At 40.8% G+C, this 25,363-nt stretch overlaps 1 protein-coding gene across 1 annotated transcript in view; it reads right to left on the bottom strand.

Moving 5' to 3' along the window:
- ADCY5 (adenylate cyclase 5) overlaps nt 1–25,363 on the bottom strand; it is a 203,813-nt gene that overhangs the window by 81,318 nt on the left and 97,132 nt on the right. The window contains exon 2 of the mRNA XM_064719085.1: nt 2,386–2,535. Within this exon, the coding sequence (XP_064575155.1) occupies nt 2,386–2,535 (150 nt within the window). The remainder of the gene's footprint in view (nt 1–2,385; nt 2,536–25,363) is intronic.

A 25,363-nucleotide genomic window follows, 5' to 3' on the forward strand; every position in this document is an offset into this window, starting at 1 on the left:
TAAACAACTGCATCCCAAGGACAGCTAGTCTCTAAAACAGGCACATAGATGAAGGAGCTCAACACAGATCTACCCTGTTTACATACGTACACATGGATATATTTGTGCATGGGCACACACATCCCCACAATGACTCTGCAAAGAAATTTTAACTATTTATGAAGTCCTCCCCCAAGATGACCTCAAATCACTGTGAATATTTAGTATGTTAGGATTTTCCATTTCTTCTCAGGTATAGCAACAGTTAGTTTTTACCAGAAGTGATGCTGAGATGAAAAAAAGGAGAGAACAACTTTGCAGAAGTGATGCTGAGATGAAAAAAGGGAGAGAACAATTTTACAGAGACAGAAGACATGCAATGCTAGAATTAAGACAGTGCAGTCCCAACAACCCATCTCTTACCCAAATGCTATTTGCTCCCTACACAATGTGGAGAACACATGATTTTTCATCCAAGAATATTTTGTTTTGGGCAAACAACAGCAATTCCTGTTATGGCTCTGCCCTAGCTTATCTCAAGTAATGAAATCACAAGTCATCTTTTTTCTGCATTGGATATTCTGGAATTTCTATTTACTTTTAGGCTAATTTTGGGTGCTGTAGATGCTTAATAAAGGAAAATACAAGGTCATTTGCCTGAGAAAATCTGCCTGCCTTTATAAGAGAACAGCACACAGCAGCACCATCAATCTCCAGAAAAAGACAAGCAACTATAAATAACAGTGTTGGGCTGTGCAGTTGTGTTTTCCTCCACCCCTGTTTGGACATGTGGGCTGATCTGTCCTTATTTGTGTCTGCTGTCACCTCGTGCTTATCTCAATGCATTATGCATGGAGTCATCTGAACTGAACCTGGAGATCAATGTCAGCCCAGGCTGTGGCAGCAAATAATCTCATTAGGAGTCTCCAGCTGCCAGGACCCGCAGTCACTGCTGCAGGCACTGAGGAGCACTTGGCAGGGACTGGCTTTGACCCACGGTTTTCTGATGTCCTGGCTTTCTTATGTGTGCCATGCTTCCTGGAGAGGGGGAGAAGAAAAAAGCATCAAGATAGGGCATTTGTCAGGGCTGCTCCAGGGAGCTGCTTCTGAGACAGAAGTGCCCAAATCCAGCAGAGCACAGGCATCTGAGCCACGCTGCTGAGGCTGCCTCTCAGCAGGGAGCACAGGGCTGAAATCAATGAGTAAAATGGCACATTCTCTTGGCTCAGTCCTTTCCTCCACTTCAAGGTGTGGAAGGAATAGGCTGCTCATTTCATCTTTCTGATACAATATTTGTTGCAAAGGAAAAAGGACTCTTGAGTGTGAATCTTGTTTTCATACAGAAAGCACCAAATAAGCACATGCACATGTTATTTCACAGCAAGGATTGAACAGCAGCTATGTCAGCCAGAGGTACCTCATGAAACACTGCCAAAACACAAATCCATAGATACAGATGGGCTGAGACATGAAGGAAAATGAAACGGAGTTGCCACAGAGATACAAAGACTCCCCAGCTGATTAATTCCCCCGACCTCTCCCCAAATCCACAATCAAGCTCTGAGATATCTCCCAAGGGATGAGTGGAAGTCCCATTTCATGATTAATTTCAAATTGGACTGAACAGACCACTATGAGATGTAGTGCAGGGCAGAGATGTGTGTTAGTTAGCAAGGGAATAGTTAAGCTGCCCCAAAAGACCTTCTGTGTCTAATTCTGAGACACAAGAGATTCATTGCAAGAGAACCCACAAATGAATTAGGGGAGCACATACATTCAGCACCCTGACAACTAAGCTGTATGTTGGCAGCAAGAGAGCTTTTTTAGCAAAAAAACAATGAAGCTCATGATGAATCCTAATTTTTGAACAAATACAATTAATTTGAAGACAATAGGATACAGAGAGGTGTGTAAGCAGGTAAGAACCTTTGGGAAAAGAGGGAAGAGGACCTTCTTTGGAGGCATCAAGGAACATTACATTGTGTGGACCAATTCTTGCCTGCCTTACAGCTCTCTTTTGGCAGTGGCTTGACATGACAATCATGCCAGGCTTTGACCTTACCAAGAGGGTCAGTCCAAAGCCTGTGTGTTGCATCTGCATTTAACACTTGGCAGCAATGATGGGTGCAAAATCTATGCAGACTCTTTGTGTACTGGGTAATTTTAATCCACGGAGCACATGCCACTGGATATGTAGCTTGTCTCTGGAAAAGTCCATCAGAGTATTAGACAAGAACACCCCTGAGCCTTCTTTCAAACCCTTAAAAATCCTGTCCTCTAACAACAACCTATTCTTGCCTGGATTACTCATGAAGCAAGAAGCCTGCAATGCCATCCTACAGGAACAATTTGCATGCTAATTCTGTTTCAGCGTTTTCATGCTTTATTTCCAACTGTTGCTCTTACCTGCTGCTGGTTTTCCCTTTGAGAATGCAGCCTGGCTTGTATGCATTCCCTGGTCTCCTGGAAAGCCTGTCTTTGGGACACCTCTGCTGGGTAGTGGGTACACACGCCTACAATGTTTGTACAGGAGAAGATGAGAACATTGGAGACCAGCTGCAAAAAAAAAAGAAAACAACAAAAAAAAAAAAAAAAAAAAAAAAAAAAAAGAGAAAAGAAAAAGAGAGAAAAATATTTGGTTAAACTTTGGAAAACTGCCATTGGTAACAAAACACCAGCCAGAACCCAGCCCCTTCCATGACTCCTTAAACCAACACATATTTAAACCTCAAGCTCTTAATTTTAATGAATTTTATCTCTCTAGTCTTTAAAATATAAAACTTCCATATATGACCTCAAATACAGGTTCTTTCCACTGTGTACTACTTCACAAATAAAAGATACAATTCGACTGGTAATTCTTCAATCTTGCCTTTGGTTATCTATTATCTGGGAACTACTGAGACACAAATCAATCTAAAAGTGCATCATTGCTCCATCACTGGAGGTCACATATAACTCATGCAGAGAGATCTGGCAGAGGGACACTAATATTTTCATGTTTGTGCACCTACATATTTGGCTCAAAAACATTTCAAAGGTATATCAACCATTGCTTTGAAATAGTTCTTAAAATACTGAATGTAAAGTGTTGGTATTCACAAGGTTTCAGAGTTGTTTTTATAATCTAGTTCCAACTCAAAATTTTATGTTTCTAGATAAAAACATATGTTTTTTACATTTCTATGGAGGAGTACAGAAATGAGTTGCTAAGTCTGAAGCATATTTCAGCTGGACAAGCATGAAGGAAGAACTATGTCACTCTTCCACTCCCATGCATGTTATGTTTTGTAAGGAAGCAGTCACATAACTTTTGCTGAAAATTTGTGTTGCAACCTTTTATTTCCCAACTATTTTTTAATAAAAAGGAAAAAATATTCATGCCCATTGCTGGTATTTGTTTCAAGCAGAATGCTCAAAGCCTGTTCTGATGGCTTAATGTAAACATTTCTCTTAACAGAGGCCAGTCCCAGTAGGACTTTTTGAGACTTGCACAAACTGTACTGGATCACCCTTTGAGGACAGACTTATTTGAAACACCTCTCATCTCTTCCAGGGGAAAAGACAGTTAGACCTCCAAGATTCTTAGTAATACAGATCTTTGCTCTCTTCCCTAATGAGTCCAAATATATCCTTTGCCTTTATTAATTTTTTACTTGCAGAATAAAAAAAGCAGTTTCCAGCCCAGCCCATTCCCTGAAAATATGGAGACACTCTGAAGGGCAGGAGAGCTGCAGGACACCCCTCAAGCCCTGAGCTCACAGGGGGTGCTCAGAACTCCCCAGACCAACTTGGACACTGTGGAGGAGAGAGGAGCTGCCTCCATCTCAAACACGGACCCACATCCCAAGAGTAACAACCTCTCCATAAAAATCTGACTGCTATTACTCCAACTGTCTGATTACATTCCTATGCTAAGGACAGCAACAATTCTTTTATTGCCAACTCCAACTCGAAACAGGATTTAGACAGAAAAACCTCATCTTTCAGCTCAAAATAAGCAACACCATCAACCACAGGCAGAGGAGGGACGCCTCTCTGTGGATGGCTGCCAGTAGATGGCAACACTCCAACTTCCCAAGCTCCTGCATCCAAGCGCTGCATTTTGGGCCATGCCCCCGCAGTGAGTTCCCACATTTGTGTGCCACTCTACAGCACAAGGACCTGCAGGTCATGGACACCCCCAGGTGACTGTCACCAGTCCAGATCTATTGGCAGACAACATGGATGAAATTATTCTCACCCCCTACCAATGGGTCCCTCCATGCAGAGCCCACAGATGGCACAGAGGTGTGATGAAGATGCAGGTCACACATGAAATAATCTAATACTATCTAATCCAATAGTAAACCCACACAGCCCCTTCACAATTGTATTCTCACTCAGCTCTTTCTAAGCCTGGCTGGATCCTGCCAAATCCAAGGTTCTCCACCTCTCTCCCCCAAGTGATCAGACACCAGTCAACCCCCACCCAAGTCCTGCCCACTTAACCTGAGCCAGTGCTGCATCCAATGGGCATTTGATGCTATTTTTTTGGTGATAATGATGATTTCTAAACATGATAAATCCCTCCTAGCATAAAAAACCTTCAGCCAGTGCTTATTCTGTTGAAAAAAACCCCAAACATAAAAAGGGTGTCAAAATAGAGCTTTCTTAGGATTTACTCTGGTTCTTACTCCATGGATGCACTGATTGAGACTCTCAACCAATGAACACAACTTCTACAAGTTCAATGTGGTTAATATGGGCTCAAAGGGGTTAAAACTAAACAGCATCTATTGCATGTCCAGATTACAGCAAGACTCCCAAATCCTTGCTATTGGAGTTGTGCAGTGATTAGAAAATTTGCCAGGGATTATAAAATTATATAAGCATGTATGATATCTTTTGAATGGATAAAACTGAGAACAACAAATGTTTTAAGGAAATAAGCAGTTTTCAGCTTAATCCCAAGACTCTGAGATTTCATTTCACTTACAGTCACTAAACCCCAAAAAACCTCCCCAAAGCAGTGACTCAAGTCTTGCACCAAGAACAGGAGACAAAGGGTGGCTTAGATGCCAGGCAACATAACAAGAATTGACCCAGCAGAAAGAGGAACACCTCAGCCCTGAAAGCAAACTCTTTTTAGGTCTTTTGGGACAAATTGGTGTTGTGCCAATAAAAAGTCCCCCCAGTGGGGTCCATGCACAGACACAGCTGCTATGATGATGCCTTAAACAGCCGGGCTGTACTGTTCAGGGTGTGTGGGTCATACTGGACACTGAGACAGGGAGTACAAAAAACACCATCAGAACTGACATTATTGATAACATTTTTGGAACTCCAAGCAGTTTAACTTTTCAGCACTCCCATCACTTTACACAAACCCAAGGGACTTCACAGACTGATTTACAACATAGACTCAGATGACCATGCTTCATCAAGTTGGAACAAAAACTATATTGTAATGTAATTTTCAAGTAGTGGGGGGACAGGTATCTGTATTTGTTCTGTTTAGCAGGAGCTCATTTAAATTACAGTATGGCATCTTTGCAACACCCTGAAACACAAGGAGTGAAATTACTCTGTATTATCTCTGTTACTGTATAACTTTTCTGTGAAAATATTAAAGATCTGCAGAGATTTAAAACTGAAGCTCCTTTTATTTGCAGCCACACTTGTTAGTGAGAATGAGAATTTTGTTCAATATCTGTTCACAATAATTTTCTACACAGCCATTTTAAAACACAATAAAGGAAAAAAAAAATCCTAGGAGCAACCGTTTTTTTTTTCACAGTCCTCTGTCTTAACAAAATAAATTTATATCCTGTTTGCCAAATGGTACTACTTGCTTATCAGCTTCCTTGCCATTTTGCTATGGTAACCAGCTTCAGTCCCAGGAGGAAAGAGATGATGTAGATACTAAAAATCTGATTCCCTAAGCTCCATGGCCTGAAAAGTAAAAACATATTATGGCAGCTATTTCAGACAATCTGTGCTTGAAGAGCTGTTCAAGGCAATGGAAAGAAAAATTGTCTGTTTTGTAGTTGACTTCCTTCCCCTGCCTAACTAGAGATTTAAAGTAAGAAGATTGCTACCTTTCTGCTTTTGGAATACACTAGTTTATAAAGACCATTTAATTACATGTAACTCCTAGGTAAGCTAATAAACCTGCCTGCAGTATTGGCACATGTGATATTTCATAAACTATCACATTCGCTCCTCCATGACCTGGGTGAGGCCGAGAAATGCTGCTCTCCTGGTGCTACCAAGGCAGAGCTCTTCCAAGGTGATTCAGCACCTAAGGAAGAGCTGTGTGCTATGAGGGGTTTTCAAAAACCACAGTGGCTCCTTAGTGCCACTGAAATAATAGATCCCTCAATCTCAGACAACAAAACAGTTTCCAGTGGCTTTGATTTCATCGCACAAACAGAGCACTGCAACGCCTTTGTTGAATCTCCTGCAGGAAACTGTTTTCAATAATTTTTTCCCCTGGTGACTGAAAGGGAAAAAAGAAAAGAGATGGAAACAGTTTAGTTCCACATGTTCTAGGAGTTATGAAAACCTGGTATTACAAAATCAAAATGAAGAGCTAAATTTGGCCTGACACCAGTGTTACAAAATTGGTGTTTTGGGCACCTCAGGCCAAGCTGAGGAAGAAGCAGGACGTCTCAGTGGCCAGGAGAGAGCCTCCAGACCACCACAGCAGAAAAAGTATCAGCTTGCAGCAACATTGCCACACTTCCCCCTGCTGTGTTTCTATTCGATAATTCTTCAAACACCAGATGCTATTCAATATGTAATTAAGAGACAACAACATGCTTAAGAGAAATAGCATCAAGATAAATTTAGTTAGTTCCCTACCTCTGCCAGAGCAAACAAGGCTGGCTACCGACATGAGAAGGTGGGCCATGTTCCTTGCAATAGCATTGCTTATTATAAAAGTCACAGCTTATGTTTTTTTTTGCCAAGTTACTCTGCTTTGGTGCACCTCTGTTGAAGAGGCTCAGGGTTACTTCTGTTCTAAGATCACAGCATTAGGCTATTCCTTTTAGTTTCCAACACCACTAACCACTATTCTGTTTTTCTATTTATTTTTCATTTAAATCAAAATACTGTTTCAATATTTTCATTAGGTCCTGTTTTGCAAACAATTACTTTTGAAGCTTTTACTGTGAAGCAATAAAACTGTCACAAGGAGAAATAAAGCACATATATGGAGATTTAGAAGTCATAGGAAACAACAACCTGCAACAAACACCAAACCACGTACCCCCTTCTTCCAGTGTGACACTGCTCTGCCTCAGATTTCCAACTCTCATGATACTCAGCCAGTAGCAAATTGTTTGTTAAAGTGATCGTCTGTGCAACTGCCAGATTAAAAGCAGCTAACACTTGACTTTCTAAGCTGCATTTCAAAGTGGTTGTATATTGAATTAGCAAAGTGGTCCAATTATTAATTGCAGGGGCAGACACTGAGATTATCTTTACTTTTGAGAGTTACTTTTTAACTTTTAAAAATCATTATGAAATCTTGAATACTTACTGTAAACAATGTAAGAACAAAAATATGACGATTACAAAAGCTCTAACTATCCAAGACAATTCTGCTACACCAATATTTGCAATCATGAATTAGAAGTATGGATGAATTCTAAAGACAAAAAGCACCAACATTATGAGAAAGTGTTATTGTTATAAGATATAGCTTGTGCTGTTTTTTAAACACTCTCCCTGAACTGCAATTAACCCTCTATTGCCTCTTTATACACTACTGTCTAATAAAAAAATTGGAGCAGCTACAGAGCCAAAGGCATAATGAAAATTAAAATGAAAGACAACATCAGCTGGCTCCAAGATCAAATTACTCATGTATTTGTGTTGTATATACAACAACATCTTTCATTTCCCAGAGCTACAGCCAGCAGAATACTAAGATAGTGGAAATTTGTAGATTATGCTAGAAAGATAATTAAACAGGTAAAGTCACATGGTCTTCTCCAGTGTTTGGCTAGTAAAGAGCAGTGTAAGTACTAGTGAAGAAATCAGGAGGTTTCAATTTCAAATGCTGCAAGTACTTCTACTGAGTAATGAGGGAAAACTGCAATATCCAAAGATTACACCAATACACCAGAGCCTCAGAAAAAATTTTCTGAAGGTGCTGTGTGCTGCCTTCCCTCTGTTCTGCTGCTGCTGTACAGCAGCCACTGCTTGGATCTTGAGCAGAACAGAAAAGCAGTGACAGCCACCACCTTCCAGAGGCTTCTGTGACACAAGAGCAGTGCTGCTGAAGCCAGTGTCACGAGTTTAAATGCCTCCCTAAGTCATAGCTGAACTATTGCAAAGCAGCAGAATTCTTTAGAGAGTATTAGAGAGCGATGTTCTACATGTGCACTAAATCTCTTCAGCTGATGGAGAGAACAAAAAATGTCTCTGCAGAAACACTTCTGAAACTTTTCTGATGTGCCTTCTGTTTGGTGAGCCTACAAGGAACAAAAGCTGCCCACTTCACTCTTTCAACTGGATTCTATATTTGGCACAAAGTTACTTGCTGAGAGTGACCTGTGGTATTTTGGGTGAAAACACTAAAAGAGCCCTTATGCCACTTGTGAATGTCTCTGTTCAAGGACTGCAGTCAATAAAAACATTCATCTGATGCCATCCATTCTGTGCATTTCAGTGACCAGCTCACCTTTCCAGCCCCAATATACACTGATCCCTCAAACGTGATGCTGTTCTCCCAGAGGAAAGCCAAACAAGTATTTTGCTCCACATAAGTTCATTCTTTCCTTAAAAAGGAAAATAATTATTATCTAATTTACCTTTTAAATACATAGCTGCATGTGGAGACATAATACAGTATAACCCTAATCCTGAGGAAAAGAAAAGATATTCATATTTTTCAATACTCTTAATTGTTTCAGAAGATACAAAAATCTTTGATGATGCATTCTTAATTGTAATGCTTTCTACCTTATTCTATATAATTTTATTCATTTAATGATTGTTGTAACTGCAAACCTTCTGTGCATTCTTGCCCAACAATATTTGTACTGTCATGCAGAATCCAGTATTTATGATTTGGGTTTTTTTTATCATTAAAACCTTTAAGTCCTACTTTTATTAAAGAACAAAATATTATCAACACAGATTTTTTTTAATAAAGCTTCTAAAAGGAAAAAAGTCTTACATAAAATGGATAAATTCTACTTCCTTAACAGTGTTTTATTAATTTTTCTGCTGGAATTTAATTTTCTTTCATTACTGACCGATAAAATTAAGAAGTGGAAAATATATTGTCCTAACGAAATCTTGGTGTAACATCAGCTAAAAGAAATATTTGTGTGTCTAAGTTTTCCTGGAATTCTATCACGACTCCAGAAAAGCATCCTTTGCGTGGTGGCACAGCCTGGGGGGAGGGAATGCTGCCCTTCTCTAGCAATGAAACAGAAGGGAAGGAGATTCCTGGGTCTGCCATCCACCCTCCACAAATCTCTGTGGCAAACAAGTTTTTCTTCGCCTCCACACTTGAAATAATTTAAAAGGTACAAATCAGCACTGATTTTCATGCAAGGATCCTTGATGGTGATCCAGATGAAGCCAGGCAAGAGCTGCCTGGGCATTCCAGGGAAACACCTTGGCCCTTGGATGCAAGAGTGAGACTCTGAAACAACTTAGGGGGAGGCTTCCTCCACTAAAACAGGGACATTTCCCCTTTCCTTTCTCCTGCTGACAATTCAGCCTCTACTTTTTAAATTTAAATTACCACCTAAGTCTTTGCAACTAGGCTGTCTCCTTGAAATCCAGTGGCTTCTTATCTTAAGAGATGGAACACCAGCCAGATACCCCTGCTGAGCACAAGCTGCAAGTTTGGCCTGTTTCAGATCTGCTGTGGCAGCCTCCAGAAGGAACATCATGATAGAAATGGAGGAGCTGGATTGAAACACATCTCATGAGCAGTACTGTGCAGTGTTTTTAACAATTTAACCCTCCAGCTCACTTAACCTGACCCTAGTAAAAAAGCATTTGTACCAGGAGTGAATTCATCTCCCTGGAAGTGTGTTTATTTCTGACCCACAGAGGTGACAAAGACTTCAGCAACCAAATAAATTCTTACCAAAATAAAAACCCTTGAAACAGGCCTTGAAACATGAGGTACTTCTCCTTGAGGATGTGAAAGTGGATGAAAGCTTCTAGACTTTCTGTGCATGACTCACAGCTGTCATTGGGTAAACATCTTCCCATAAAAAACATGTCAAGATAATTTTGACAACTGTACAAAATTTTCCCAGATGCATGATAGCTTAGGCAATTTAGACAATGACTTTAGTTAAGAAAATTAAGCAAAGCTCTGATATTCCAGCAAAATCAATTGTTCTGTGAATTATTGTAATCACGTTTGAGTTATTTTCATGCCAGTCCCACCTGTCCCTGTGCTCCCAAGACACGAGGAGCTGGTAAAGATAAGAGATACAATAGGTGTTAATAGAAAAATATTGTAATTGAATAGAAGCTGGATTAAGATGTCTGGTTATCCAGATTCTGCACAATGTCTCTGAAGCTAAAGGGAGGTCTAATCAATGAGGAGAAAAGTCAAGAAATGTGCTTTATTCATCATTTATATCCAATTTCCTTCTCTATCTGATAGAAAGGATGTGAGGGACAGAAGACAAATGCCTAGGTTTTCTATTAGGCTCTCTTAAAATTAGTCTGCTACACTGAAACACACATGAAAGTCCATTAATACACACCAACTAACTCAACCAGCAAATACATAAACTGCTCTAAGCCACGGTGGAAGCAAGATTATGTTTACTTTGCTTTTCTGCATTTTTCCCCCCTTTGGAATGGGTTGTGCCTGGCAGCCATGCCAAGTACATGATCTCAGCAGAGGAGACTTGTGAAGTCCAGGATCCCAGTCCTTCACAGTCACCCCCATGGCTGCCACTAAATCCCCTCCCCATCCTCCTGCCCAGGGGAGCTCTGCCTTTCCCAACACCCTGCACAGTGCCAGCAAATGCTCCACAGAGAATGCCTGGGACTTGTGCTTGCATTCAATGGCTTTGGGAGAAAATGTCTGTATTGAATAGGCAAAATCATGAAGACAAACATCCCTCTGCTTCCCCCTGTCACAGTGAATCCTAGTCCTTAGTATTCCTGGGAATATTTCAGGGAGCCCTGGACTCAGATACAGGCAATGCATCACGTCCCTTATCTTCCATCGTCATTTAAGCACAGGAGTCACCTCCAGGTCACTGGGAAAACAAAAATATTTATCTAGTTACATGAAAGACTTATTTATCTGGGAAAAAGGAACATTCTCCACTTGCTCAGCAGGCAGAAATGAGTGCCCTAAATATGGTCTGTAAGACACAAAAATTACTATTTCCCAAGCATTTAGAATGTGTGTTTTTGGGAGATGGTGAGTTAGACTGGTTTTGTTTGTTTGTGTGGGAAGAAATGTAAAATTGGAGAAAGAATGGAATACAGATGGGTATTTTGGTTTTGATTTAAAAAATACCTCCTTTCTTCTTCTGTTGCTGGATTGCAAATCAAGCCAGAGCAGCTTGCCCACAATCTCTGTTCCTTCCTATTAACATCCCTATCCCAACATATATTTTTAATAAACAAAACTTACCAAGCACTACCAAGCAAAGTTTGAACTCTTGAACTGAAGCAGTGGCTTGCACTAGATGAGGTGAAGGAGCAGCATTCATAGGAGATTGCAAAGATTGTGCACAGCCACCACTAACATCCAAGCCAATCTGTGAGGGACCTGGCTGGATCACATCCTCTCCTCCCAAGGCTGCTGCGGGTTTTGCCAGCAGTTACAGTAAACTGGGCTCACTTCTGCATCACAGGGGCTGCACACAAGTCTGAGATTTGTTATCACATCTGGCTGCTCCAGCAGCTGAGCATACTGATCTCTAAACAGATTTGGATTCAGCAACACAAAAACTCAGTAAGCAAATTCCTGACCAAATTTTAACTGAGCCCAGTGATCAGCTCGAAGGAGCATTCCTTGGCCTTCAGCTTTGTCACACTGAATTTCAAAGGTCTACACTAATATAATAAAGATTTCATAGAGAAGCTCTGAAAGACACTTCAGAACTGTTTATGAAGGCAAGGGTAAGACAACCCAATGACATTGGTTATGACTGGCTTTGTTTATTATACAAATTACGACATAATTTAGCCTGCCTCCATTTCACTGTGCACAACCCCTCTCCTCTGTGCCTTTGGAGCTGCACTACTGCACTCTCCATGAGTCTTTCATTCTGCCACACATTTACACAGTAAATCCTATTTGTTTCCACCTTGCACTTTCTCCTCAGCTCCCCAGCTCTGTCTGTCCCCAGACACACACACACAAATGCCTCACGACTCCAGGATCAAACCAAAATAACTGCTTGTAAATTAGCCAAGATGAACCTCGTTCTGTTCCAATAGCATCAACAATTTGGTTACTCAGTACTACGTGAGTTTTTCACAGCATACTCTGCAAGTCACAATTTACATTGCCTTGCAGAATCCAAAGGAAATAATTTCAAGCTAAATTTTCAAGGTATATGCATTGGAAACATTATCCAAGCCCCATACTCCAAGACTGCACCATTAATTTCTGTAAGTATTATGAAATGGCAGGAAACTGGATTCTTGAATCAAGATATGCTAAAGGCAAAGGATATTTTGGTAGGATCTTAAACCTGCTTTTTCCTCCTGTCAAATGTGTAAGATGAATATACTGAAAATACTGAAATTACAATACTGTAAAAATTCCACTTTTTTAACATAAATAAACAAATTAACCTCACTTTCCTGGAGAAGTACAGTTTGGAAGAGCCTTTGAATTCTGACAATTGAAATAAGTTGGGTTGGCTGGGAATTGGGTAGGATATAAAGAAACTAAATCCAAATTTCTGCTGCTAGTGGAAAATTTTGAGCCTGTAATTGAGCATGTACTTTTATTCTCCCCAAGATCATTACCAGAGATTATGCAGCTGAATAGGTTTTCTGAGGTGAACCTAAAATAGACCGAATATCATACTAACCTCCCCAAGAGGATACTATACACCACAGAATTGAACTTTGAAAAACAATAAATTACAATTATTTAAAGTAACCTAATATGAGGAAGACAGACATAAAAAAATAGGGAGTACTTATTTTCAGAATTTTTTGTAATATGACAACAAGACAGGACCTAAGAGAACTCCTGGACTATAGAGCTTATTTCCCAGTTGCCTCTTAAAAATTGCCATAACCAAAAAAACTGATACCACAATTCTGTTGAAATTTGAAGTCCTCTGAATAGTAGTAGTTGCTTTTCTCATATTATATATAAGAGAAGTATTATTACTTCTCTTAATACATTCCAAAGAGACATTTTTTCCTGGAGTGGACAATATTGGCAATAAACAAATTAGCTTGCAATCCTCTTTCCCTGTCATCATCATCTGTTGCACCACTGCTTAAATATTAAGGCATGGTATCAGATTTTTGATTCCCAAGAATACAGCTCCTGTGCACTTGGCCTTGCCTAGTAAGCCTTTCACAAATCAGCCCTTGTATCATGTGCAGATTTACTAGTTCACTTCAAAACAAAATGAGTTCATGGAAAGTACTTCAAACGTGGAAGATAACTGGATAAACAATTGCCTAAAGAGGAAAAACAGCTGAGAGGTTTTGCTCTCTACTGAAAAACAGGTACAGTTTTTGCCTTTATGTCTAGGAAATGAAAGTCACACAAATGAAGAATTTAGCAGGAGATCATAATAAAGAAGTGGTGTGAAATGTTTCAGGATGTGATCAGATCCATGACTGTGGCTCGAAATCCTTAACTGGTTCTTTGCCATTCTACTGTAATGTGATAACATTTGTCAGTTTAAATCCAATAGGGAGCTCCTAAACCATTTTGATAGGATAAAGATATTGGAATCAGTTGTCTACTCTTATCAGTTTAACTGTATCAGCTTAAGACAGATAGAACCAGGGAAAATTATTAATTATATTTCTAAGATGTTATTTCATCACACACTTTGTGCTTTCTGGTGAAACAAATATGAGCTATTCCTTCAAATGTGAAGTAGGTGGTCCTTGACAGCAGCGATAGCTGGCACATCCTGCTGCAGAGCTGGTAAAATAACAGTAAACAGAAGAAAAAGGGAAAGGATGGCAAAAATCACAAATCCAGATATGGAATGGAAAGTGGGAGAATGCAGAAACATAACAGACTAAATCAAAAGACTTAAATGGGCCATTTTTTCATCACTTTGATTCATCCACTGAGGTCTACAAGACAGTCTTTAAAAGAAGCCAACAGCTCTTTGAGAACAGCAAGCACAAAATAAACTGACTCAGATGAACATTGTCTGCCTATGAACAAAAAAAGTCCAACCTATTCCCTTTTAAGAAACAATTTTGGAAATTTATAGCTCGTCCAGCAATCAGGCGCTAAGCTGTTGGCATAACATCAGGCATCACAAGCAGTAGTGACCACTGCTAAGTCTGTCTGATGCTTTTGTTATTACCATAACCTGCTTGACAATTTATCATGTGGTTATCATCCACCAGCTTTCTTCTTGCATTTATGCTTAACTGAAAAGTTCACAAAGTCTTTGCAGTTCTGGAAAACACACACACACACACAAAAGGCACATGGAAAGGAAAGTGCAGTTAAACCTCAGAAGGGGCAGAACCCACACCAAATGGGACAGAAGAAAGAAATGGAGATCATAACAGAGGACTAAGAGTGGTAAGTCATGGACAAAGAAGCACAAACAGCTTTTTGGAATGATTACATATTTCCTCCCTATGGAACCTGAAATCAAACTACTAATTTTTTCCCACTGTTTTTTCTGCCTCAAAACCAACTTCTGCTCAATAACAAACTACACATACAGTCCCTTCAACCAGCAGGTCTGCAAAGGAGCAAATGGACTCTGTTGCCATCCCTTGCACAGCCAATGTAAGTATTAAACACTGTATGTGTCCTGAGACTGTCTTGAATCAGAGAAGTGAATTGAGGCTGCAGCAGCAAATACCTAAATGCTGAATAATGTTCATCAGCTCACAGGCAAGTTTTTATCTTCTTCAAGCAAGACTTAGTGGGCAATGTGTCACATTTCCAAGCATGAGTATCCAACTTCAGAGATTCCATTTGCCCTTAAAATATCACTTTTACAATGCAATATTTCTGTATCTGATTATCAGCACTGCACAGATCACAAAGAACTCTCTTAAAAATGGCTGTTTAATTACTTCAGAACAAGCTGTGTTCTTTTGGAAGAGAAACTACTTGAAAGATCAGCATCATATTTTACTGGACTTCCAATATGTGCATGAGACAGGTCTATATCCAGGACTTGGACTCCAAGAAGAATATTTACCTTCCCCATCATTTCCTACTGCTACAGATGGGTCAGATGCCAGATATCCAACTATGCACAAATCAGTTCCAAAGAAGAATTAAAATGCTAGAAGTTACCTATCCACAAGAAGAATAAGAGATTGAGAAAAACAGAAACAGGAAGATAAATTGGCTTACTACCCATGTGTTTCTTTAATTCAAGAAACATGAGCAGCACAATTTCTTGCAGGACAGGAAAGGGAGAGAAAAGAAAGATTCTTGGTCTGAATGCAGATGGAAAATGTGCTCAAGTACACTGATTCCTAAACTGTCTGGAAGCAGATGAAGATCCCTGACTTTGAAAATCATCTTATTAACAGCAGGTGCAATTCCCTCAGGGGAGGTGAATAACTCCATGCAATGGCATCTCAGTATTTCCCCAGCTCTACAGAATTGCCTCAGCCCAGATACACTTAAATCTCACCCACCAGGAGTTCCATCAAGCCCCCTTTTTACCTCCTCTGTCTGTAACAGCTGCATTAAACAGAAAATACACATCTCTTCATGTTACCTTACACTTTGTGTAGTCAAGAAGTTTGTGCTAAGACCCATAAAATATTGACACTGTCACTAGTGCTTTATTCAGAGAGAATTTATTTAATCCCTGAAGCTATTCCCACTATTTTTTACAACTATCACAGGGAGGGGTATCTTTTAAAGAAATTATTATGTTTCTCAAAATAACTTTTTGTCATATATTCCCCCTTTCACCACAGTCTGCTCTGGTCTTGAGGCCTCAATCACACTGTTTTCTGTCCTCCTGAGTATAATTCTAGTTCTTCTCCATTTGGCAAAATATACAGAAAGTGGATTTACAGTCTAGACCTCCAGGATTATGATTCAAACAGAATTTTAGCACATCCAGGAGACTTTTACTTACCAGATATCATTATACCACATCCCTTGCTATGTCTATTTTGCTAAATCAGACCTTCCTGTCCTTTGTTTGGCTATTGCCTCCTTTTCTCACTGTGTGCACTGCAGAGCCCAGTTTTAATTGCTCTGTAACAGCTGATTTAAGACTATCTTGGGCATATTCAAGGTATGCACATTAGAAATATGCTCTAGATCTCATGCTGCATCACTCAGTCACTAATCCATTTAAGCAGCATGAAGTGATAGGAAAGTCACATGCAAATTCAATCAGAAGATTTTAAAAATTGCCTTTTTCTCCTGGTCCCACAGGGAAATACATTTTTGGCATTTCTGCCTACACACTCAAAGATCTTTCAGGTGTATAGCTGTCACCAGTTCATTAAGATGCTTTGATGAGGTGTTTTTAGGATATAAAACTCAGAATCATAGTTTAAACAAATGAGCTGCTCCCACAGTAAAGCATTTACTTTGGGCATCCAATATCAAATGCAATTAATGACCGTTTTTAAATGCTCAAAAAAACCCCTTAGTTCTTGTTCCCCTGCATATTCTGCTTGAGCAATTATATCCTGAGTTTCAATGAAGACAGACACTGAAAGGTAATAACAAACAGTGAGGGTCACTGTTCAGAAGAGGAGAGGCTGTTGATTTTATTTCCCACTGGAATCTACTGGGAATAAATGAACTAAAGGATTCCAGAAGAACAGCTTGTTCTCTGGGCCCTGCTCAGTTCAAACAGGAAAAACATAAGTTATTAAAATATATACACAGAACACGAGGACTGGAAACAGGCTTTTTTTTGGGTTCTTTTGCTCTCCAAATCACAAGTGCAGACCAAATGCCTTTACTCTTCTTACTGCTTTACTGCTTTTTATTACTACTAGTGACATGTCAGCACTTCTGTCCATGCTACCTCCCCCACCATACTGTCAGAGACTGCCCATACCACAGAGGCTCCCATACAAACCAAGTTTTTGTAGTGCTTTCATAGCAAGGGAGCTAATGACTGAATAAAGGGACAGTAGTCCCCTTCAAACAGGCTCAGTTTTCCAAACCAGCACACAAACCACCAGGTACTGCTACCTCTGCTAGACAGCAAAACTCCAATCCTAATATTTCAAAGAAACATACTTCAAGAAATTCTATGTTAGAACAATGTGTCACTACAATAACCCACACAATATTCCTCCAAGAGCCCATTATTTTGGCACTGACTCTTCAGCATCATGGTTAATGTTTCTTTTGCTATCCTAAAGCAATATGCAAGGGGACGAGGGAGCACTGATCTCAGCCAGTCCTCTTGGTACTTACCTTCTACAATCCCTGCCCTACCACCCAACTCTAGATTTAGTTTGTGATTTTAGATATAGAAAGGATAGAGTTAATCTATCCTTTCTATATCTAACACTAACGAGTGTTAAACAATTTCCTACTTGATCATTAACCTGTCAAATTCAGCATAATAAAACCATCACCAGTTTAAGGAACTACAAAGGACTTGTCATGGAGAGAATTTTAAGAACACGACAATCATGTATAAATTTAAAAAAGTAATGATGATCCTTTCTACAGCTCGATCCTGAAGAATAATTTTCCACCTTCACACAGTACAAGCAAATCTTCTGCAATAAGTTTTTTTTTTCTTTTTAAAAAACTTCTTGAAACTTTCTGAGCCTTCTTGCAAAGAACACATTTGAATCACAGAGTCAGTCGATGTGACACTTTAATGCTTTTCAGGAACTAGGCAGTGGTCTGGTATACTTTAAGTTTATGATTTATATTTCCTTGTAGTCTATCACAAGCTATTACAACTATCAACAAGAGTTAAGGTGGGAGAACTAACACAGTAATTTTCCATCTACAATATGCCAGCTCTCAAATGCCAGACCTGTACTCCCGGTGTGTCTGCAGAGCCTGCAGAGGCAGTGCAGGGAGTATATTGCAATCTCAGCTGTGAGCAAGTTACTGCCGGCCAATTTTCTAATACAGCGTTAAAATGCAAGAGATAATTCCAGGATCTCCACAAGCAGTAGGAGGAGGACAGTGTTCCAGGCACAGTTTGCACTCCTGAGTTTGGAAACATCTGCACTATCAGATAAAGAGCCTTTTATAAGCAGCACTAAGTTAATGAATTTCTATGAAGTATAAAGAGAGCCACAGAACAGAGATCCTTAAGTGGTAGCACACTGACAGATGAGGCCTATAATTTTGTGGGAGGAATTTCAGTGTGACTGCTTTTCCCTCACTCCGTTGTTTCTTCTGGTGACCAGCTCCACTACCTACACCCTTCCTAGAAAGAGGGCTGGCAGGGCAGCTGGGGCTTTCAGGCTCCAGGATCCACCTGACCACCCTGGGCTTAGCACAGGAGTCACTGACAGAAACCGGGAGGTTCAGACCCACAAAAAAAGGTTTGTCCTCAGGACTCAAGAAAAGAGGGCCTTCAAGGTCACTTCAGAAGGCTTCCTCTCCTTATTCTGAATAAATGACACACTGAGCACTTTGGGTATTCACAGAAAGGAGGGCTGCTGGCTGAGGTCTGGGTGTCTCCCCTGAGCACGTCTGAGCACAGGCAACAATTCCAGTGGAGAAGTGAGCAGACAATCTTAGGGTGGCCTTGTCTGATCGTGATGGACGAGACTGTCCCGTCTCATTCACTCACTTCTCCACTTGTAGCCCTGCTTGATTTATTTGTAGCAGCAATACATTAATGTTATCTGACAGCTACTATTAAAGTGTCACAAGCATGTGTATGCCATAACACAGATGCTGCAGGGAATTTGCTGCAGGCCACCAGCTCCTAGCAAGGGGAGGCAGGGGAAATACCTTATAAAGCAGAGATCCACTCCTTATTCCTCTTATTCAGAAAGAAAATTGACAAGGAAAACTCCTACAGAGACCAAGCACAGGCAGAAGACATGGTAACATTCAGACAAAATTAATGCTCCAAGTTTTCCCACCTGTGTCCTTAAAACTACAAAACCCAGCAAAACCAAAACTAAAGACAGGATGTTGGAATAGCAGGAGACACAAGAAAAATCTTCTCTCTTCACTTTTTTTTTTCTTTACAGTGGTGTACAAGCATGGTGATAACATTTGGTTGATGACATTTGCTGCCTCCATGACCCCTCAAGTACTCACAGATCTATTCTTACACCAGGCTTGAAAATGACAGCCATAGACCCTCATGTCTCATACACACAGAACAAGCAAATATTGAGTCCAAGGTCACAGCAAAAAACAGCAGCAAAGCCAGGATTTGCATACAGATTTCTCAAGCAACAGATTATCCAGTACTTTAATAAAAGCACTCACCAGATTCTTTGTCTCAGTCTCTGAGACAAAGCTAAACAGGGAGAACTAAGCAAAATATTCTTGCTGTGTCACCTGAAGTCAGAAATGTTACAGAATTTGCCTGAACCATATCCTCTGTGAGTTCTGAGAAGGGAAAGTGACCCCAGGTCACTCATGAAGGGCTGGAAACACTTGACAGCTGCAAAAATCTCAGATACTGAGGAATAAAATCACTTTGACCTAAAGAAAACTACTTTGTAACAAGAACCAAAGAATTATTTCTGTTCTGCATGAGACAGAGCTTTTCATCTGCAAGTATGTGGAGGACATGTAAGATTCTCCTTGGCCCTTTTTCATGGCCTCACTGAAACCATCAAGTATTTTGTCCTGAATATTCATGGATTATGGATCAGAATGATCATTACTATATTCACTGAAATTCAGTGAATCAGATAAAACAGTATAATTCTGTTAATTCTTCAAGGAATTAACAGAATGCTGACATGGCCTCTAGAAAGACAGTCTGAAATGGGCTGTTTGTCACCTGTCAAACATACAAAAACCTCTTTATTTTATTATTAGGACAAATGTCTTCTGTCCTCTGCTTCCATACTATAAAAAGCTAACACTACAAAGCACTACTTTCTATCACACAATTACATTTTAAAAAATTTATCTTCATGTTGCTTGAGTGACTTCACTGAGCCAACTGATGTGGCTTGCTACTCACAGAATGTAGCAACATTCAAAATTGAGCAGAATATAAAGCAAGGTCAAAAAAAGGTGCTGCTCAGTGTTTTTTGGTGCCTGTGCCACCATTTTGATGTGGTTTGCTAAAGATTCTACCACACAGGGCCTAGCAAATGCACAGCTGGAAAGGTTACTACATCTTCTAAGTCAGAGGACTCTTAAACCATCAGTGCAGTGCTCTTTGCCCAGGCACCCCCCATCACCATCCTCCAAGCACCTTTCCTTCTCCTCAGCAGGATGGCTGATGCCCCAAGGATCAACAGGGAAACAAGCTGTAACCTATTAACTGCATAATCTACTTGCTCTCCTTTTAGAGCTAATATGGTCAAAGAAAGGGTATGGGTCAGATTTGCACAAGTATTTAGGCCAGATGTGAAGATAAGCAGTTAGACTATGTAGACATACATTAAATCACATTAAGTGCCTATCTGCACCGTTTTGAACTGAGCTTCTTTCCCTTTATCAGATTCATAGTAATTTAATTGGAGCTGATTAGAAATTAAGGTCTCCAGGGCCAATACAAAAAGTTTACATCAGATCACTCCAAGCCACGCTGCCAGCCACAAACTGCTTGCTGTTGTGTAAGCAGAGGCCCAGGGCCTGCAAAGAGGTGCCAGGCAAGGGAACTGGGGAGGGGGGACACCAACCCTGAGCCAGCTCTGCAGAGCAGCAGAAGAGGAGCCTGGTGATGGCTCTGTTCCTGTGCTGCAGCCAGCTACATCTCCAGCTGTGCCTTGGCTTCAAGTGCCCCACGGGGTAAAAGTGCACTAAAAACAAAGGCCAAATAAAACATGCTTTAATTCGCAGCCATTAAAACCCCAGCTGCAAATATAACTGAAGCATGTTTCTTTTTAAAGAAGCAACACAACACTTTCTCCCTCCAGCCCTGTTCACTTCAAAGGCTTCAAAAGTAACTTGATGCCACGACTAGAGGCAAAGCTGCCATTAAGTGCCAACTCCTGCAGTTCCAGCTTTTGAGGCCCTGAATTCTGTTTTGATTATTTACCTTCAAATGAATTTTAAAAACAAAAAAAAGAGAAAGAAACAATGAAAGTAAGATGGGAGGCAGTTTCCAGCATGGCTGCCTGCATGCCTGCCTGTATGACAAGAGCTGGTGGCAGGTGAGTAAATGCACAGAACTTACAGTTGTAAGACATAACCTTACGCATACTTCTGATACACTCTAGTGAGGACTATCCCTCCCTAGTACTACATATAGCTCTCCACAAAGGATTTCTTATGTCCCTGTCCCCTCTTTTATTAGAGTTTGTTCTACCAGCCTTGATCAAGTTGAGCACTTGCAGAAAACAAGCCTGAAACCTCTTTTAAAGTGACTTCTCTGGTGTGCATATGTCACAGGTCGCTGGGTTTAAGTCAGCAGAGCTTTATTCCATGGCTTAGCACGTCAAAAAAACAGAGTTCCTGCATCCACATCACACACACACACACTCCTTGAATTCAGCTTGCATGGCCTGCCCTGGCTCCCAATTCAGCCTCATGAAACCCTCCCCTGAGCTGGAGCCACAGGCCAGGGCCAGGTGAGCTGTAAGTTTAGAAAATGAAAGGCAAAGGGTGACAAGGCACCCAGCACACTGCGCTGTGACAGCGCTGCCAGTCCTGCCACCTCTGAAAAGCAACCAGAGCACCAGGCCCTGCCTTGTCAGGACTGCTGCACTGCAGCCCAAGCTCTGCTGGCATGGCCACATGCTCAGCTACAGAGAACTAAGAGAGAGGAGAGGGAGGGAGGAAAAAATAAGAAGAAAGGGAGGAAGCCCTGTGGTTACCATGTTCATTGAAGAAGGATTTGTTCCTTGCTTATGCTGTTGATGTTCTGGTACAGACTGCACATGAACAAGCTTTAAATTTATTTTGGTGTTCCCAACAAGCACAAACATAAAAGTTACACTTCAGAATTTCCTGTCCCTGCATATTTAAAATAATGCAGCCACAACAGAACTCCTTGGCCACTGCCAGGTCTGTGGAGAGAAGAATCAATTCAGACAACAGCCCCTCTTTAATTTCCAATTCTCCATCAAACAGATGAGGGAGAGAAAAAAAGCTGAGGAGCAAATAGCTGAGTTGACTCATGTCTTCTAAGTGTCTTTTTAAAATGACCAAGTAACTGTTCCTTAGCCCAAACCAGAATGAATACAAGTCTTCATATAAAAGTATCTTGCATAATGACAGATGCTGATCACAAAAGCCTAAGCTCAAACTAAACACACTCCTATTTGTGCATCCTATTTGTGCCAGTGCAATACACAAGAATCTTGCAATCTCTCAGTTACAGGAATAGGGGTAGTAGAGGATTGAGAGCAAATAGTCTTGAGGGAAAAAGCTGTAATCCAGTCACACTTGTACGTGCATCTACACCCTCCTCTGGACAAGACCTGATCGAATAAATTAGAGCAGTTAAGTGAGAACAAAAATAATAAAGAATTAATATTTTCTTAGCACATAATGACAGCACAGAATACTTCAGCCCAGCTTCCTCCTCTGCAGCAGACCTACTGTACAACCCACAGCTACTCACTTAATATCGTTATGTGTCAGAGCTTGGTTGTGGATTATTTTTGTTTCATATCCCTTCTCATATTTAACCAGGCCTCTCAGAGAACAGTTTACAGTTTGTTACTATGCAGCTCCACAGCCTCTAGCACAATGCAGCTCCAGTCCTGGTCCTACAGAGAACAGTTTAATAAGCATTTATTACAAACAGTGTGGCCGGCCAGTGGCAGCAGGGAAAGGCTGCAGCAAGGCACAGCATACACAGAGCAATTACTCTTCATGATTTAACCCCACAGTCCTGTCCCTTGGACAAAGTCTATCTTAGTGCCTTCAGCTGGTCAGAGTAATCTCTTAATTTCTACAAAAAATAAATCAATGCACTTTCAGTAGCATCATTAAATAGCTGTTTCCTATCACCTACCTCTAAAACCTCAACCTGTTGAATCCCCTCTGCCACCCAAAGCCCCAACCAATGTGCTGAGTCACAACAGGCAGCCATGAAGGCTATCTTCAAATAGCAACTCAAAATATCATTTCTTCCTTCCAGGCCTCCCTTGTCTCTCTCTGAGATGTGTTTTCCTATGACAACAAATAAAATCTGTTTTACTTGTGTTCCACTTAAAAGCAATTTGTAAAAAAGAAGCAGTGAAAATAAGAAACAGACAATGCCTTTTTCTTTAAATCTTTCCAACATAAAATAGGAAAAAATGCCTAAAGGTTTCCAGGCCAGCAGAGTTTTCTTGTTTTGTTTATTTTAACATAAGTAATTCAGAAAGCATGAGATCAGGACGTACTGGTACCAACTATGTTATCTCAGCAGTGCTGCAATTTCCCATAGCCTACACTATCTGCAGGACCTCTGTTTCTTTATGGTCATGAATTCAGAAACAATGATAGAGCTGAATAAAACCATGAGCCTTGATGAATAATAAAGCACAGAAATCCTGCATTTGACCAGGGCTTCCTGGCTGGTGCTTTAATGGAAAAAGCTTGGCATGGGAGATGCCTTATAAACTCAAGTACTTACTATTCAGAAGACACACAAAACAAAACCTATACTGCCCTGAACCCAACCTTATCACCAGTCTCAACTTTTCCTCACTACCTTTCATCTGCAAAGGGCACTGAGCGTGCTGAGTACGCCCACAGTGTATTCACAGCCAGAACTAATGAGTGCCATGGATGGTGCAGGCAGCAATAAAACCATGTGGGTGCCCTAATGCCAGCAGTGGCTCTCCTGAATGCAGCTCAGGACCCTGGCAGCACAGCCACACAAATCCTAGCTGGCCCAGCCAGCAGGATTTGCTGCAGATCTTTGCTGCCTGCAGAGATCTTGCAGATGTAGCCTGTTTCTGTCTGTCGAGGCTGGAGAGCCTTTCCACTGAGCAGGACAGCCTGAGCAGCAGGAACAAGGAATGTCAGGGGCTGACCAGCTGAGTCTTGCTTTCTTCAGAAGTCACAGCAATTTTGCACTGACAAGCAGCTCTGCACTGTGAATGAACAGCACACCTGAGAACCTGGTTGGGGAGACCTCCACAACAAGAATTCACTTGATTTTACGGTGTACTAGGGAAAAGTGCATTTCCCCAGCTCAGGAAAGGCTAAATGAGAGATGGTGAACCTCCCATATTCTGCCATTGCCTAAGTCTACAAAACAGCAAGTTAGCAGCAGCACAGTGGAGCTCACAGTGTAATTTCCCTCCAGACTACTCTAAACTTGGAATGGGGGTTTTTCCAAATTTATTGCTTCTCTGATTTCATAACAAATTAGCTCCATGTACCATTACAAAAATTGCTTTGCTGTCAGCCCTGCAGGCTTAATTTGGGGTCTGGGAAGCAGAGGGCTCTTCCCTTCTCACACATTGTCAACAGCCACACAAGGTTTTGAACACTGAGTTCCACCCACGCTTGTCCTTGTACAACCCCAGTGAGGCCTTTCACAAGGTTGGACAGGTGTAAAATGACAGAACCTGACCTAAAACAGCACCAAAAAGACAAAGCTGGGGGGGTGGGGAAGGGGGAAGCTGTTACTCCAACATTACTTAATAGATTTGAATTGACTACATTTTCTAGGGTTTTTTTGTTTCTGCTTTGTTTGGTTTTTTAAAATAATATTTTTAAAAGAACATCAACGTATCAAATCAGTATGAAGATAACTGAAGGAAAGGGGTAGGAGGAAAGAGAATTGCTGCCAACAGTCAAGGCAATACTACTGTTTTCATAGAGCATGTGCTCCCTTTAAAAGGGGCCTGCTAAGCCATGCTGCTACTCCAGCACTGTGGGAATGCAGAAGGGATGGTTGGAAACTGGGCCCACGGTGTCGCAGGCAATCTCCAGCAGATTTATGTAGGTGACTCTTGAATCTAATTAACTTTTTCCATCTCTACTATGCAGATCTCTCACTGATCATAAATACTATGCATCCAGCCAGCACAGAAAGAACTCCTGTTGGGTGCCTGCTCTGTCTGGTGCAATGCTCCTATCGGCAGGCAAAGAAGAGCAAAGGCTCAGGATTAAAATAATCCAAATTAGGTTCGGATGTAGTTGCACACACTAATTGAAAAGACT

This window comes from Zonotrichia leucophrys, chromosome 7 (assembly GCF_028769735.1).
Source record: "Zonotrichia leucophrys gambelii isolate GWCS_2022_RI chromosome 7, RI_Zleu_2.0, whole genome shotgun sequence".
Lineage (NCBI taxonomy): Eukaryota > Metazoa > Chordata > Aves > Passeriformes > Passerellidae > Zonotrichia > Zonotrichia leucophrys.